This window comes from Carcharodon carcharias, chromosome 32 (genome assembly GCF_017639515.1).
Source record: "Carcharodon carcharias isolate sCarCar2 chromosome 32, sCarCar2.pri, whole genome shotgun sequence".
NCBI lineage: Eukaryota > Metazoa > Chordata > Chondrichthyes > Lamniformes > Lamnidae > Carcharodon > Carcharodon carcharias.
The window spans coordinates 28,544,214-28,559,313 of record NC_054498.1 but is presented as its reverse complement, the minus strand read 5'-3'; the positions used below and the strand labels follow the sequence as shown (position 1 = coordinate 28,559,313).

The following is a 15,100-nucleotide window of genomic DNA, read 5'->3' as shown; positions in this document are numbered from 1 at the left end:
GCTCAACACCATCTAGGACAAAGCAGCCCACTTGATTTGCACCCCATCCACAAACATTCACTGCCTCCACCACCGATGCACAGTAGCAGCAGTGTGTACCATCTACAAGATGCACTGCAGAAATTAACCAAGGCTCCTTAGACAGCACCTTCCAAACCCATGACCACTACTATCCAGGAGGACGAGGGCAGTAGACACATGGGAACACCACCTCATGGAAGTTCCCCTCCAAGCCACTCACCATCCTGACTTGGAAATATATCGGCCATTCCTTCACTGTCACTGGGTCAAAATCCTGGAACTCCCTCCCTAACAACACTGTGGATGTACCTACACCACATGGACTGCAGCGGTTCAAGAAAGCAGCTCACCACCACCTTCTGAAGGGCAATTAGGGATGGGCAATAAATGCTGGCCCAGCCAGCGACACCCACATCCTGTGAATGAATAAGAAAATTAGTCTCTTGAGCCTGTTCCACCATTCAGTGAGATTCTGGTTGATCTGTGAACAATCTTCATATACTCCATATGACTCATATTTTAAATATCTTTGGTTAACAAAAATCTATTAATCTCATATTTTAAATTAACAATTGTTTGAGCATCATTGCAGTTTATAGATCAGAGTTCCAAACTTCTACAGTTCCCAAATCCGGCACCCTCGGAACTGAGACTGGATTTTGGATTTTCCCAGATTTTGGACATCCAACCTGTACAGTGCCTTACACTAATAAAGACCCTGAGGCAAATACTAAAAAGAGAACAGGACCCAGGTTAGGCTGAAAGGAGATGTTTGGGCCCCGGACCTTACCTTGTCAGGAATGTGGACCTGCAAAATGAAGGCTGAGTCCCAATTGCCCCTCCCTGGGCAGCGACTCTGCAGCTGACACAGCCATGTCACCTTCTCCAGCAGCCGTGTGTTTCTTTCACCCCCATCGCCATCTACTCACCCACGTTTGGTTAGTGCCTGATGGAGAAGGCCCAAGACCAAGGTGAGCCTCAGGAAAGGATTCCCTTGGTGTGTGGCGGGGGGGGGTGCTGCTGCTGCTGGAAGAATGATCCTGCTCCACAAACGGAAGCTCCTGTTTCGGGGAGAGACAATCTGGACACAGCAGGGGTGAAGGAAGACCATGAGAAAACTGAGCGGGAGGATAATCAATCTTCACAGGCCCTGAACCTAAAACAGACCCTGGAACTAGAAGCAGTGCACCATTTCATAATGCGTGGTTTTTGGACATCACCGCTTTTTGGTTAGCCAAATTGGAGGTACTGTACCTGTCCTAGGGTATAGAAGTGTATGGAAGTGTTTTCTAATTTCACTTTAATTTTTAAGACTATGCCCCCTCGTATGAGACTCCCTGAACCAGCAGAAATAGTTTCCCTTTATCTTCCTTATCTGTTCCTCTTAATAACTTCTGATATTCCAAGGAATACAACGTCGGTTTGTATAATCAGGTACAGGATTTCCGATCTGGAGCCTAGGTAGCTGACGGCACAGCTGCCAAATGGTGGAGCAGTTAAAATTAGGCTTGTGTGAGAGGCCAGAATTAGAGGAATGCAGAGATCTTGGAGGTTTGTAGGGCTGGAGGAGATTACACAGAGAGGGAGGCAAGGACGAGAATTTGAAAATCGAGGCTTTGGCAGACGGGGAAGCCAATGTAGTACAGGGGTGATGGGGTGAACAGGATCTGGCACAGCAGAGTTTACAATGAGCCCAGGTTCGAGTGCAATCCTGATTCTGCAGAGAAGTCCTATTTATGTGAACTTGTAGAAAATCCCGTGAGACACTCAATTTCCTTTGAAACCTTTTATTTGTGAATACAAAAAATAGTTTTTGTGGCCGATAAATTAGCAGTTTATGTTACATACAGTAATACATTCTGTCATGGCAGTTATATGTGACGCTTCATTTAAATTTGGGTCTTAGGAAGTGAGGCAAGCTAACAGGAGCTCGCAAAAACCACCAATCTATTTTGCACGTGCATTTTTTCTCTTTTTTTTTAAACATACCATCTTAAAAACGATTCAAACATAAAGGCCAATATTAGAACATTACTCGAATAATTTCAGTACATTAAATTTCATTTTACTTCTTTAAAAAATTCAAATTTCTCAATGGCTTAACAAAACAGATGGATGTTTCTACATCAGGATCTTTCCAATACTAGTTTATAGACTAACAGATCACAGAGAGCCTGGCTGGGAGATGCAAATCTGTCTTATTGAGAGTTACAATGCATCTTGACACAGGCCTTTGGAATGCAATTTCCAAAAGAAGAGGGGAATCTAATCTGTTTGCAGCAGCACAGGAGATACAAATCTAAAAGAAAACCATAGAAGGCAACTCAGGGGAAGTGCTGTTTAAGTCGGCAACTCCCTTGGGCATTAAGACTTTGGGAATGCTACTTAAATAGACATGTTAGGCAAGCATTGGAGCTGGGTGTCGTTTAGTGGTTTAAGTGTGACCAACAAAGGCAGAGTATTGTAGCCAATAGAAAAGCAAATTAAAAACAAGTGCTGAAAGCAATTGTGCAGCTAATATGGCAAACTGCACGGTATCTAGATGGTCTGTGATGAGAAACACTGGGGCATTCGTCACCTGAAAATATTACAAGAACTTGGAAACTAAAGGCAAGGTACCCTGTGAAATGTCCTCGCACCCTTTAATAGAGCCTTTTAGTGTGTGTCTATATTTAGCATTACTGAGCACTCAGGTTTGTAAACACAACATGGATTTTGGTTATTTTAGAATTTCTGTTTCTTTTTTAGCTGTTTTCCAAATTCAACTCACTTTAGAAACAGGCGATAGGGCAACAGTGAGTGAATGATAATCATAACCCCACAGGACAAAACAATCCCAGGTAAAATCACACAGCTTTTAGATGGGTGGTTGGTGTTCATTCCTGGAGGAAACTGACTCATTCCAAAATGACATCCTGCACTCAGCGTTGGAGCAGGAACAAACGCTTCACAAAGACAACATTGATGAATCCTGCATACATCAAAAACTCCTCTGCTCAGGCCACAGCCTCCCCTCTCTATCAATTCTGGATGCATCCACTCGATAAACTCCATCCTCCTACCTCAACCTAGCACGTCGGACTCAGGTATCTGATACAACTCTGTCCATGAATAGAATTCCTGCTCACAGAATGTCTTGTGCTCCGGCCCTATTAATCTTTGTCTGTAAACTTCCCTGATGTGTATTTAGTGCATGCAAGCCTTAGGAGTACAGGAAGCCAATTCTAAACTAACATATTCTGGACTATGATCTATAATTGGATAAATCCAAGTTGATGCAATGTTCCACCTCCAAAATGATCAGCTTTCCAATCGGAAGTAGCTCAGATTTTGAAAGGACTGAGCGATCCGTTTGATGGAGAACCCGTTTGGTTAAAAACATCTGAGGATTAGCTTTCATCTTCTCGCAGTTCCGATGGCAAAAACTTGTACTGTTGTTGGCGTATTTGTGCCAGCTTCTTGCGTGCTTCTTCCAGCTCCTTCTCCTTCCTCAGCATTTCCTCTTGGGCTGCAATGATCTGCACAGAAGGCAAAGGCGGTGGTTTTCTATCAGTTGACTTCTACTGTAAAAGGAGTTTACAACAACTTGCATTTATCTGGCGCCCTTCCCATGGTAAACCATCCCAAGGCGCTTCACAGGAACCTTATCAGAATTTGGTACAGAACCACAAAGAGAGAGGAGGGTGGACGGCCAAAAGCTTGGTCAGAGGTAAGTCTGAAGGAGTGTCTTCAACAAGGAAAGAAAGTTACAGAGGCAGTGAGATTTAGGGAGGTAAGAGGTAAGTCTGAAGGTAAGTCTGAAGGAGTGTCTTCAACAAGGAAAGTAAGTTACAGAGGCAGTGAGATTTAGGGAGGGCACCTCCAGTATTTAGGGCCCCAGGTGCAGCGATTAAAATCGTGAGGCCCACAATTGCAGGAGTGCAGATATCTTGAAGGGTTGTGGCGCTGGAGGAACGAGGCTATGGAGGGATTTGAAAGTAAAGGTGAGAATTTTTAAATTGAAGCATTGCTTAACTGGGAGTCAATGTAGGTCAGTGAGTTCACTGACAATGGCAAGTCGTCCAATTACTTAGAGAATTAAAACTATTTTACACCTATGTAAAGTTAACCTCCCTTACAGATCTGTACAGTAAGGAGGATATAAAAATTAAGAGGAAAAGGGTCTTCAGTGACCCGGGATCCAGTTTGTTGAGATGCAAATCATCTCTCTGGTGCCTTTCAGCTTCCTGTGGTTGAAGCTGCCTTGATCTCACACACCTGAATTCTGAGTCACTGTACAGAGTTTGATGGAAGTTGGCATTTATTATTATCCAGAAAATTCATTATCACACAGTGATGCAAATCTAAAACAGCTACTGTACTGGGTGCTCCTCAAAGTTTGTAGTTTAGACAGATTGCGGAACCTGCAGTAAAAACAGCTGCTCATACCTAACAGATAAACTGACCAAGAGTCTGCGCTGTCATTTCATTAGATCGCAGTTCATCTGGATCTCAAATTCATTTTCACACGTTTTGCTCTACATCCCTTTACCTGACACAAGTCACAGTAGGTCTCAGCCCCAAAAACATCAGTTGACCCTCAGCCCGAGTTAAAGAGTGCTTTGCTGATTTCATTTTGGAGTGGCCTCACTCTCACTTTAAGATTGTTCCCCCCTTTGTTGTGGACTCGCCCACGTACTTTACCCAAGTGGATCCTTTTATTGGATCCAGCAGCGTGATTAGATCACCCTCACCCCTGCCAACTCAAAACAATGCAAACCAAGTTCATGCAATCTGTCTCCTAATTGAATCCCCCAAGCCTGGGTTTATTTTGGTGTCACACTGCCTCATTTCTGGAACAGGTTTGCTAAGTGGCAATGAATACCACAGGAATAATGAAGAGGCATTTAGGAATATATAAAACAGGGCTAACCAGATAAAACTCTAGATTACTCCGTATGAAATCGACAAAGTCAGCAGCTACAACGATGCAGAGATGGGCTGAATTGTCCTTGGATCATTCTCTGGTTTGGAAAGTTAACAAGGAAGTTTACTTGCTCCTAAGTGATCTTCCAGGATTGAATGAACACTGAAACATCTGGACACCAGCCATTTGTGGGACCCAGAGTATGAGAAATAACCCAATTAGCACTAGTATTTCTTACACTGATCAGCACAGGAAATCTCCTCACCATATCCCTGGGAGAAAGGTCCCTATAAAAGGGAATTAGGTAAATACTTGCAGACAAAGGGTTTGAAGGGCTATGAGGAGAGGACAGGAAGTTTGGACGAATTGGGTAGTTCTTTGAAAATGCCAGCAAAAGTACGATGGGCCGAATGGCCACCCTTTGTGTCACATTGCTCTATGATTGTGAGGATGGGGGTTGGGATGATCTGTTGTAATTTACATCTTAAAATTATTACTTTAAATATCTGCACAGACATTAAATTGATAAACCGGTGAAACCAGTTTATCAGACGAGCATCAATGTTGCGCTGCAAGGACTTACTGGAAATCGCAACGTGAAAGCCCACCCCATTCCGGAAAAATCCTCCTGCCCTGATGCCCACAGGACCCAAAGAAACTTTATTCGCAGTGAAGCAGGTGGTCACAAATTGTCCCGGAAACCGAACGTCCTTTCAGTTTTGCCCGAGGGAAAATGCAGGGAGGCTCCATTGTCACGTTATTGGGAATTCCGGATCCTCCCTTAATTTGGAAGTGACTGAAATTCCTGGCCGGGTTTCAAGATTTAAAAAAAAAATTCCTTCAGATCCTGCAGGTCAGCTTAACTCAAGTGAAACACAAGGAGTCGAACACAGGGACAAGTCACTCAGTGTCAGAGCTGCTGAGACTGCTCAATGATAGACCAGGAACAGGCAAGGATCACATTCCTTGTGCAGGATAAGTCAAATCTAATACATTTGGGGTCCGTTATGCTGTATTAATTTATTAATGGAATTAGTAAAATCTAGTTTTATGAATGCTATCAAAAACATATCAACATTAAGACCCTGGACAACAACAACTAGTATTTATGTAGCGCCTTTAACATACACCAAGTTACTTAATGACAATTAGGACAGATGAGCGAAAGCTTGGTCAAAGTGGTGGTTTTAAGGAGTGTCTTAAAGGGGGAAGGAGAGGTAAGAGGGAGAGTGGTTTAGGGAGGGAATTTCAGAGATTAGGACCCAGGCAGCTGAAGACACAGCCGACGGTCGAGTGATTGACCTTGTGAACATCCTCACTTTTAGAGTTAGAGGAGCACAGTCTGGGAGGGTTATGGAGCTGACCGAGATTGCAGAGATAGGGAGGGGGTGACCCCATGGAAAGATTCAAAAACAAGGATGAGAATTTTAAAACTGAGGCTTTGCCGGACTGGAAGCCAGTGTAGGTCTCAGTGAGCTCAGGGGTGATGGGTGAACACAACACTTTCCTCTCACTGTCAGCTTTTACAGGTGCCCAGGGCCAACATGACTCAGGGACCCATCCAACAACGTGCAGTACAAACCTGAGCAATTCCTCCAACAAATCGTGTTTTCACCACAATGTTTTCTTCATCCGGTTTGTTGAACGCGGCTTTTTGAGCTGCTCTGACTAGATTGTCTGATGCCCGTTTCACAGCATTTCCTGCAGTCTGGAAAACAAACCAGCCAAAATATTGTCACCCTGTCTCTGAGTCATTGTACCAGTGAGCAGTGCAAATTCAGCAACAAATGGTGTTCGACAGTGAATAGTCAACTCAGTCACTCAGATAGAACGATACAGATCATCGAGTTTGTGCTAGATAGCAGTAATAGTGAGTCGAGGGTTAGCAGGTTGAGGATCAGCATGTTGAGGTTCAGCGTGTTCGGGGGTGGGGGGCTTAGCGAGTCTGGGGGGGTCAGCGTGTCGAGGTTCAGCATGCTGAGGGTCAGTGAGTTGAAGGTCAGCGCATCAAGGGTAAGCAGGTCGAGGGTCAGCGAGTCGGGATCGGTCAGCATGCCAAGGGTGTCATGAAATTATAATAATTCTCGTAACATTCTTGTGATTTATTGTGGTCTGGGGGCTTTGCCTCATCAAAAGAAACTAAGTTTGAAATGCTAAGCTGCGGAGAATTTGCATTTTTAGATAAATCAGGGTGGCTTGAATTTCAAAGAGATGGTAGGATGTTATACCCAGCCAGAGAAGCTAGGCCAAGCAGTGTGTTTATTTTTCCCAAAGGTTAGTGACAATATTAGCACCATGAAATGATTTATATTATGAGAAAGGTAAAGTTCCAAAGACATATGGAAACAATGGGATTTACATTAAAAGGGAGAAACACGTATGAATGAGAAGAGGCTGTGTGTCAGGGAAGGCATTGTAAGATCTAACAGGAGTATGAGATGCCTCCAGTATTTGTGCATTAAGCTGCTGTCTAAAGAAACTGAAGCTGGGAAAAGCCACTTTGAATTCCACTGTCCAGAGTATTGTGGGTCAGCCTGCCAAGGGTCAGCGTGTCGAGGGTCAGCGTGTCGAGGGTCAGCGTGTCGAGGGTCAGCGTGCCGAGGGTCAGCGTGCCGAGGGTCAGCGTGCCGAGGGTCAGCGTGCCGAGGGTCAGCGTGCCGAGGGTCAGCGTGCCGAGGGTCAGCGTGCCGAGGGTCAGTACATTAATACTGGAGTAAAGAGTGACACATCCAATTTGCTGATGACACAAGGGTAGGTGGCATTGTGAGCAGTGTGGATGAGAGCACTAAATTACAATGAGATATTAATATATTTAGTGATTGGCAAAACTGTGCAAGTGGATTTCCAACTAGAAACATGTAACATCACTTTGAACTTAACAAGGATAGAACAATGGACTTTCTAAATGGTGAAAAGCTAGAAATAGTGGAGACCACAAAAAAACTTGAGGGTTCCAAATACGCAGATCACTAAAATGTCATGAAGAGGGTACAGAACATAATCCATAAATGTAATGGAATATTGAGAGGATCAGAATACAAAGTCATGCAAGTTAAATGTTATACAAAATCCTGCTTCTCCCACACCCGGTGTTATCGTCAGCAGTTCTAGCCACTGTACATCCAGAAGGAGATGTATACTTGGAGGGGCTGCAGTGTAGATTTATTGGAATGATACCTGGATTGCAAAGGCTACATAACAAGGAGGGATTTCACACACACAGCGCTCACCAAACTACTGTCGATAGGTCTGATTTTATTCACAACAATTTGTTCATCCTTTAGAGAAAAAAAAATCAACTTTTACGAGGATTAGTTTAACTCATCAGTTGCTGCTGGTTAATTGAGACAGGTACATATTTAACCCTTCAAACCTGTTCCATGATGCTATCAGACCATAGCTGATCTGCATCTCAACTCCATTTACCCAGCTTCATACCTTCATAATCTCATTACTCTTGCTGAACAAAAATCCATTAACCTCGGTTTTGAAATATTTCAACTGATCGCTTAACAGCTTTTTGGGGTGTGGGAGAGTGTTCCAGATTTCCACTCCCTTTTGATGAAGAAGTGCTTCCTGACATCACCACTGAACGGCCTGGCTCTCGCTTTAAGGTTCTGTCCCCTTGTTCTGGACTCCCCGCCTACCCCCTCCCCCGACCCCGGCAGAGGAAATGGTTTCTCTCTATCGACCCTATCAAATCTTCAATCATCTTACACACCTTAATAAGGTCACCTGTAATCTTCAATACTCAAGGAACACAGGCCTAGTTCATCAAAACAAAAACAGAATTACCTGGAAAAACTCAGCAGGTCTGGCAGCATCGGCGGAGAAGAAAAGAGTTGACGTTTCGAGTCCTCATGACCCTTCGACAGAACTTGAGTGAACTCAAGTTCTGTCGAAGGGTCATGAGGACTCGAAACGTCAACTCTTTTCTTCTCCGCCGATGCTGCCAGACCTGCTGAGTTTTTCCAGGTAATTCTGTTTTTGTTTTGGATTTCCAGCATCCGCAGTTTTTTTGTTTTTATCTAGTTCATCAAACCTGTTCTCACCAGTTAACCCTTTAAGTCCTGGTATGATTGTGATGCAGCTGCTCTGCACCGTCTCCAAGGCTAACACCTCCTTCCTGAGCTGTGGTGACCAGAACTGAAGGGAGTTCCTCTAAAACCTGCTCAAACCAGAGCTTTATAAAACTGTGACTGAACTTTTACTCCTTTGTTGCCCTTGAGATAAAGGCCAGCATTCCACTTGCCTTCACTATTCGGGTCAAGTCCAGAAGCTTTGAGTGTTTTTACAGATCTGGGGAATTTAAAAGTTTACCAATAAATTAATTTACATCCATGTGTTACTTAACCCTGCAGATATGAGTATTGCAGTAGATTAAATTACTTTGAAAGTCTAGTACACACTTTATCACCTAATTTAACTCCAAATGTTTCATTTCTCTCCGTAAAACACAATTAAAGTTGGCAATATTTGTACAGAAGGGGTTTGAGCGGGTGTCATTTGGATCCTTTCAGAGCGACAGGTTGTTTAGAGTTTCCAGCAGGAGGGTGGGACAGGTCAGCTGCCACATAGTGAGCGAGTTTAAAGCTGCCTCAGCGGTTATAGGAATGTCCTGTACCTGGAGTCTCCGCATGGCCTCGGAGTCAGTGTCCGCCTTCACCTTACAGGCCACCAGAAGCTGGGCTGTGGAAGCTGCCACCTGCTTGGCTGAGGATATCAGCTTCTCCTCACTGGCGTGTCCTTGGACAGATGCGTTTGCTGCCTCACACAAGTTGCTCGTAGCGGCTGCCACCATTCGGGCCTAGAGAGAGAGAGAGAGAGAGAGAGAGAGAATGACGTGTGTGTGTGCGGGACCAGAGTTCTAGGCTTCATACAGATCACACTGCCAGCGATAGCCTCTCACCAAAGAGCTGGCTGGATCTCACCATCACCCATACAATGAACATAAAACCCAGTTTCTAAGAGTCATTCTGCCTTGCTGAATGTAACAACACACCCACATCATCGAAGTGTTACTTAAATTTATTCCATCACTTTCTCAAAGTGTGTCTCCCAAAACAGAGGTAAATGGACATTATTTTAGCTAGAAACACTCTTCAAATTAAAACTGGGTCACTCTCGCTGGAGTTTACCCAGCTGGATTAATATTGTGGAATACCCAGCAAGTATATCGTGACAGCCGTGGATCAGTGGATAGCGCTGTCCCCTCTCAATCCAAAGGTCATGAGTTCAAGTCCTACTCCAGAGACCTGAGCATAAAATCCAGGCTGACACTCCAGTGCAGTACTGAGGGGGTGCTGCACTGTTGGAGCTGCTGCTATTTGGATGAAAACTGAAGGGCCCTCAGGTGGATGTTAAAAGATCCTGTGGACTATTTTGAAGAGAGCAGGGGAGATATAACAGGTCCCCCGCTCAATATTTATCCCTCAACCAACATGACAAAAACTGGTGATCTGGTTATTATCACATTGCTGTTTGTGGGAGCTTGCTGTGTGCAAATTGGCCGCCCATTTCCTGCACCACAACAGTGACTATGTTCAAAAGACACCATTGAGTGGAAAGTGATATGGAAGATCCTGGGGCCGTGAAAGCACTAAATAAATAGATCACACCTCATTCTTCTAAATGCTAGAGAGTGTAGGCTCAGTTTACTCAGTCTCTATCATAGGGCCACCCTCTCACCCCAGGGACCAATTGAGTGAACCTCCTCACCCCAGGGACCAATCGAGTGAACCTCCTCACCCCAGGGACCAATCGAGTGAACCTCCTCACCCCAGGGACCAATCGAGTGAACCCTCTCACCCCAAGGACCAATCGAGTGAACCCCCTCACCCCAGGGACCAATGGAGTGAACCTCCTCACCCCAGGGACCAATCGAGTGAACCCCCTCACCCCAGGGACCAATCGGAGTGAACCCCCTCACTCCAGGGACCAATCAAGTCAACCCCCTCACCTCAGGAACCAGTCCAGTGAACCTTCCCCCTGAAGTATCATCAGAAACAAGCCCAGGGTGTGTGTAACAGAGACGGCTGGAAACAAGGCATCCAGGAACTTTCAAACGTTTATTAACCATATGCAACTATATACAGGGATAGATGAGCATGAAGCTCCTTCCAGAAGCATCTCTCTCAGAGTTCTAGTGACATGTAATCTGACATCACTAATGATGTACATTAGCTCTTAGCATTACAGCTATTAAACCTTGATCTTGTCTTGTCTTTCATTCCACTCATTAAATATTTACTTAACACCCTGCTTCCCACCACCCCCCCCACCACCACCACCGCCCCCACCACCCCCCCACCCCCCCCCCCAAAAGTCACTGTCACCATCCCTGAGTCTGAGGGAAAGTGGGTTTGACCAGTCTGCCCGATCTTCATTCCTTTGGGAGAGTCCTAGGATCACACTTCCTGCGGAGGGACCTGTGAACAGTCCAGCAGGCTGGTCAGGTTGTCTTTGTGGTGGTCCGGGTATTGAACTCAGTCCTGTAAAGGGCGTTACCAGTGTTTACCAGTGCAGGTCGGATTTGCCTGAGGATGCTGTGAGCAGTGTGTTAGGAGCCTGGATGAATAGACTGACTCAAAACCTGGCCGGGCTGGACCTGGTCTTGGACCCAGACTGACTCCCCTGGCGAGAGTGCGGCTAGACCCTGTGCTTTGTTGTACATCACAGTCTGCTTCACATGGTAGTGCTCCTCTCTCCCCCTGCACCTTTTCGATTTCTGTCACCTCGAGACATGGGTGAAGGGAGCTGTGTGCGTAACTTGCTACCCATTAGGAGTTCCAATGGAGCCAGGTGGTTGTGCAGTGGTGTAGGCCGGGAAGGTCGATGTCATTATATTCCTTCAACAAGGATTTGACAATAATCTTTCAGCTTCCCCATTGGTCTGTGGGTGCCTGAGCAAGCTGGTGATGTGGTCGAGGTCAGACATCTCACTGAAGCATTTGAAGTCATTGTTGAACTGGGAGACAACCAAATCAGGGATGCCGTGTGTGGCAAACATTTGCTTGAGAATGGCGCTCCCCCAGTAAGGTGGGCCTGTACAGCTCGTTGTCACTGTCCACTACGAGTAATAAGCCACAACCATAAAGGATTTATCCTTGAAGACAAATAGATCCATCCCGAGGCGCTCCCACACTCGGGATGGGCAGGAGGTCACCAGTGTTCCTTGCAGTCTTGCCAATGTACAGGTGGTACCATTGAAAGTCCCGTCTCCAATAGCTTTGGAGATACCAGGCTGAACTAGGAGCTCCAGCCTGCACTTGGTGATCAGAGAATGTCTGGTCGAAGGAACCTGGGAATGATGATTCAGTCATTATGGATTAACAAGTCATCTGTAAGACTAAGGTGACGAAGCTGTTTGAAGTGCTGCTTCAGAATACAATAGCTAGGAACATAGCCAAGCCACTCAGTAGCACATTACTCCGGTATCTGTGCACACTCAGCATCAGCTTTCTGGGCTACTCAAATATCTTCTAGTTCCTGAATAGTTTCTGGGAGGAACTTGGTAGACAAGAGGCATCAGGACTCCAGTTCCTCAGGAAGGTTTACATCGCTTGGCGCAGGCTTCCCCACAGGGCTGTGGGACAAGTATCAGCTGTGGCTCGGTCTTTACCCTGGGCGTGTTCTGTATTGGCATCAAAATCATGAGCTGCAATCAAAACCTTTGCATTTGGGGTGGCATTTTAGCTGATTCTTCGCTGTTAATCAGGGTGATTAATGCTAATGATGTGTCTGGATAGTGAATTTAAATCCTGGGGTGTAATCTGAAACCCTCCTGCAACCCCATGTGACCACCAGAGCTTCCTTTTCAAAGACAAGCGCGAGAGGAGTCGGGAGTTGAAGAGGAGTGTGAGAGGAGTTGGGAGTTGGTGAGAAGTGCGAGAGGAGCCGGGAGTTGAAGAGAAGCGCGAGAGGAGTCGGGAGTTGAAGAGGAGTGCGAGAGGAGTCGGGAGTTAAAGAGAAGCGTGAGAGGAGTCGGGAGTTGAAGAGAAGCGTGAGAGGAGTTGGGAGTTGAGAAGCGCGAGGGGAGTCGGGTGTTGAAGAGAAGCGCGAGAGGAGTCGGGAGTTGAAGAGAAGCGCGAGAGGAGTCGGGAGTTGAAGAGAAGCGCGAGAGGAGTTGGGAGGTGAAGAGAAGCGCGAGAGGAGTCGGGAGTTGAAGAGGAGCGCGAGAGGAGTCGGGAGTTGCAGAGAAGCATGAGAGAAGTCAGGAGTTGAAGAGAAGCGTGAGAGGAGTCGGGAGTTGAAGAGAAGCGTGAGAGGAGTCGGGAGTTGAAGAGAAACGCGAGAGGAGTCAGGAGTTGAAGAGAAGCGCGAGGAGAGTCGGGAGTTGAAGAGAAGCGCGAGAGGAGTCGGGAGTTGAAGAGAAGCGTGAGAGGAGTCGGGTGTTGAAGAGGAGCGTGAGAGGAGTCGGGAGTTGAAGAGGAGTGTGAGAGGAGTCGGGAGTTACAGAGAAGCGTGAGAGGAGTCGGGTGTTGAAGAGAAGCGCGAGAGGAGTCAGGAGTTGCAGAGAAGTGCGAGGGGAGTCGGGAGTTGAAGAGAAGCGCAAGAGGAGTCGGGAGTTGAAGAGAAGCGCTAGAGGAGTCGGGAGTTGAAGAGAAGCGCGAGAGGAGTCGGGAGTTGAAGAGAAGCGCGAGAGGAGTCGGGAGTTGAGGAGGAGTGTGAGAGGAGTTGGGAGTTGAAGAGAAGCTGGGGGAGCAGCTGTGACTGAAGGAGTTTGGTGAGGAGGGAACGAGGTAATCCTTTGAGTTCCGTGAGTACAATTGGGTAAGTATTTACTACTTTTATTGCTTATAATTTTCAAGGTCTTATTTTGCGGTTCATCGTTTGTAAGGGCTATATTCTGTAACAACAAGGAGCAGGGAAGAAGGGCCCGAGAGTAATTGATTTAATTGATATTAAGTATCTTCCAAAAGGTTTAATTTAATTTAAAGGGGTAAGTCATGGCAGGAGAGCTCAAAGCCGTGGTGTGCGCCTCCTGCTCTGTGTGGGAAGCTGGGCACATTTCCAATGCCCGGGGCCAGCATGTGTGCCGGAAGTGTCTCCAGCTGCAGCTCCCGGAAGCCTAGGTTTCAGAGCTGGAGCAGCGGCTGGGGACATTGTGGAGCATCCGTGAGGTGGACAGTATCGTGGACAGCACGTAGAGAGAGGTGGTCACACTGCAGGCAACGCGTCCACAGGCAGGAAGGGAATGGGTGACCACCAGACAGAGCAAAAGGACTAGGCGGGCAGTGCAGGAATCTCCTGTGGATATTCCCCTGCAAAACAGATACACCGCTTTGGAGACTGTTGAGGGGAATGGCCTCTCAGGGGAAAGCAACAACAGCCAAATTCATTGCACCACGTTTGGCTCTGCTGCACAGGGGAGGAGTAAAAAGTGTGGGAATGCAATAGTTATCGGGGATTCAGTTGTAAGGGGAATAGATAGGCGTTTCTGTGGTTGCAAACGAGACTCCAGGATGCTATGTTGCCTCCCTGGTGCTAGGGTCAAGGATGTCTCAGAGCAGCTAGAGGACATTCTGAAGGGGGAGGGTGAACAGCCAGTGGTCGTGGTACACATTGGTACAAACGACATAGGTAAAAAAAGGAATGAGGTCCTAAAAGCAGAATATAGGGAGTTAGGAAGTAAGTTGAAAAGTAGGACCTCAAAATGATCTCAGGATTACTACCAGTGCCACGTGCCAGTCAGAGTAGAAATAGCAGGATATATCGGAATACGTGGCTGAAGGGATGGTGTGAGGGGGAGGGTTTCAGATTCCTGGGACATTGGGACTGGTTCTGGGGGAGGTGGGACCGGTACAAACTGGACAGGTTACACCTGGGCGGGACTGCCACTGATGTCCTAGGGGGAACATTTGCTAGAGTGGTTGGGGAGGGTTTAAACTAAAATGGCAGGGGGATGGGAGCCTGTGCAAAGAGTCAGAGGAGGGGGAATCAGGGACAAGAACAAAAGACAGAAAGGGGAATAAGAAAAGTGATAAGCAGAGAAATCAAGGGCAAGAATCAAACAGGGTCTCAGTGAAAAATAGTGGGAATGGGACAAGTAATGTTAAAGAGACAAGCCATAAGGCTTTGTGCCTTAACGCGAGGAGCATTCACAATAAAGTGGATGAAATAACCGCGCAAATAGATGTAAGGCGGTGGAGCTGCATTGCTGGTTAAAGAGAA

The 15,100-nt window shown here is 46.3% G+C and overlaps 1 protein-coding gene across 1 annotated transcript in view; it reads right to left on the bottom strand.

Annotated features, from left to right (window-relative positions):
• Positions 1 to 1,792: 1,792 nt before the first annotated feature.
• The window catches only part of tln2b (talin 2b), a 237,054-nt gene continuing 223,746 nt past the window's right edge, over positions 1,793 to 15,100 (bottom strand). Inside the window, exons 19-21 of the mRNA XM_041178380.1 lie at positions 9,552 to 9,734; positions 6,510 to 6,635; positions 1,793 to 3,539 (exon numbers count right to left, since the gene is read on the bottom strand). Of these exons, the coding sequence (XP_041034314.1) occupies positions 3,411 to 3,539; positions 6,510 to 6,635; positions 9,552 to 9,734 (438 nt within the window). The 3' untranslated portion in view covers positions 1,793 to 3,410. The remainder of the gene's footprint in view (positions 3,540 to 6,509; positions 6,636 to 9,551; positions 9,735 to 15,100) is intronic.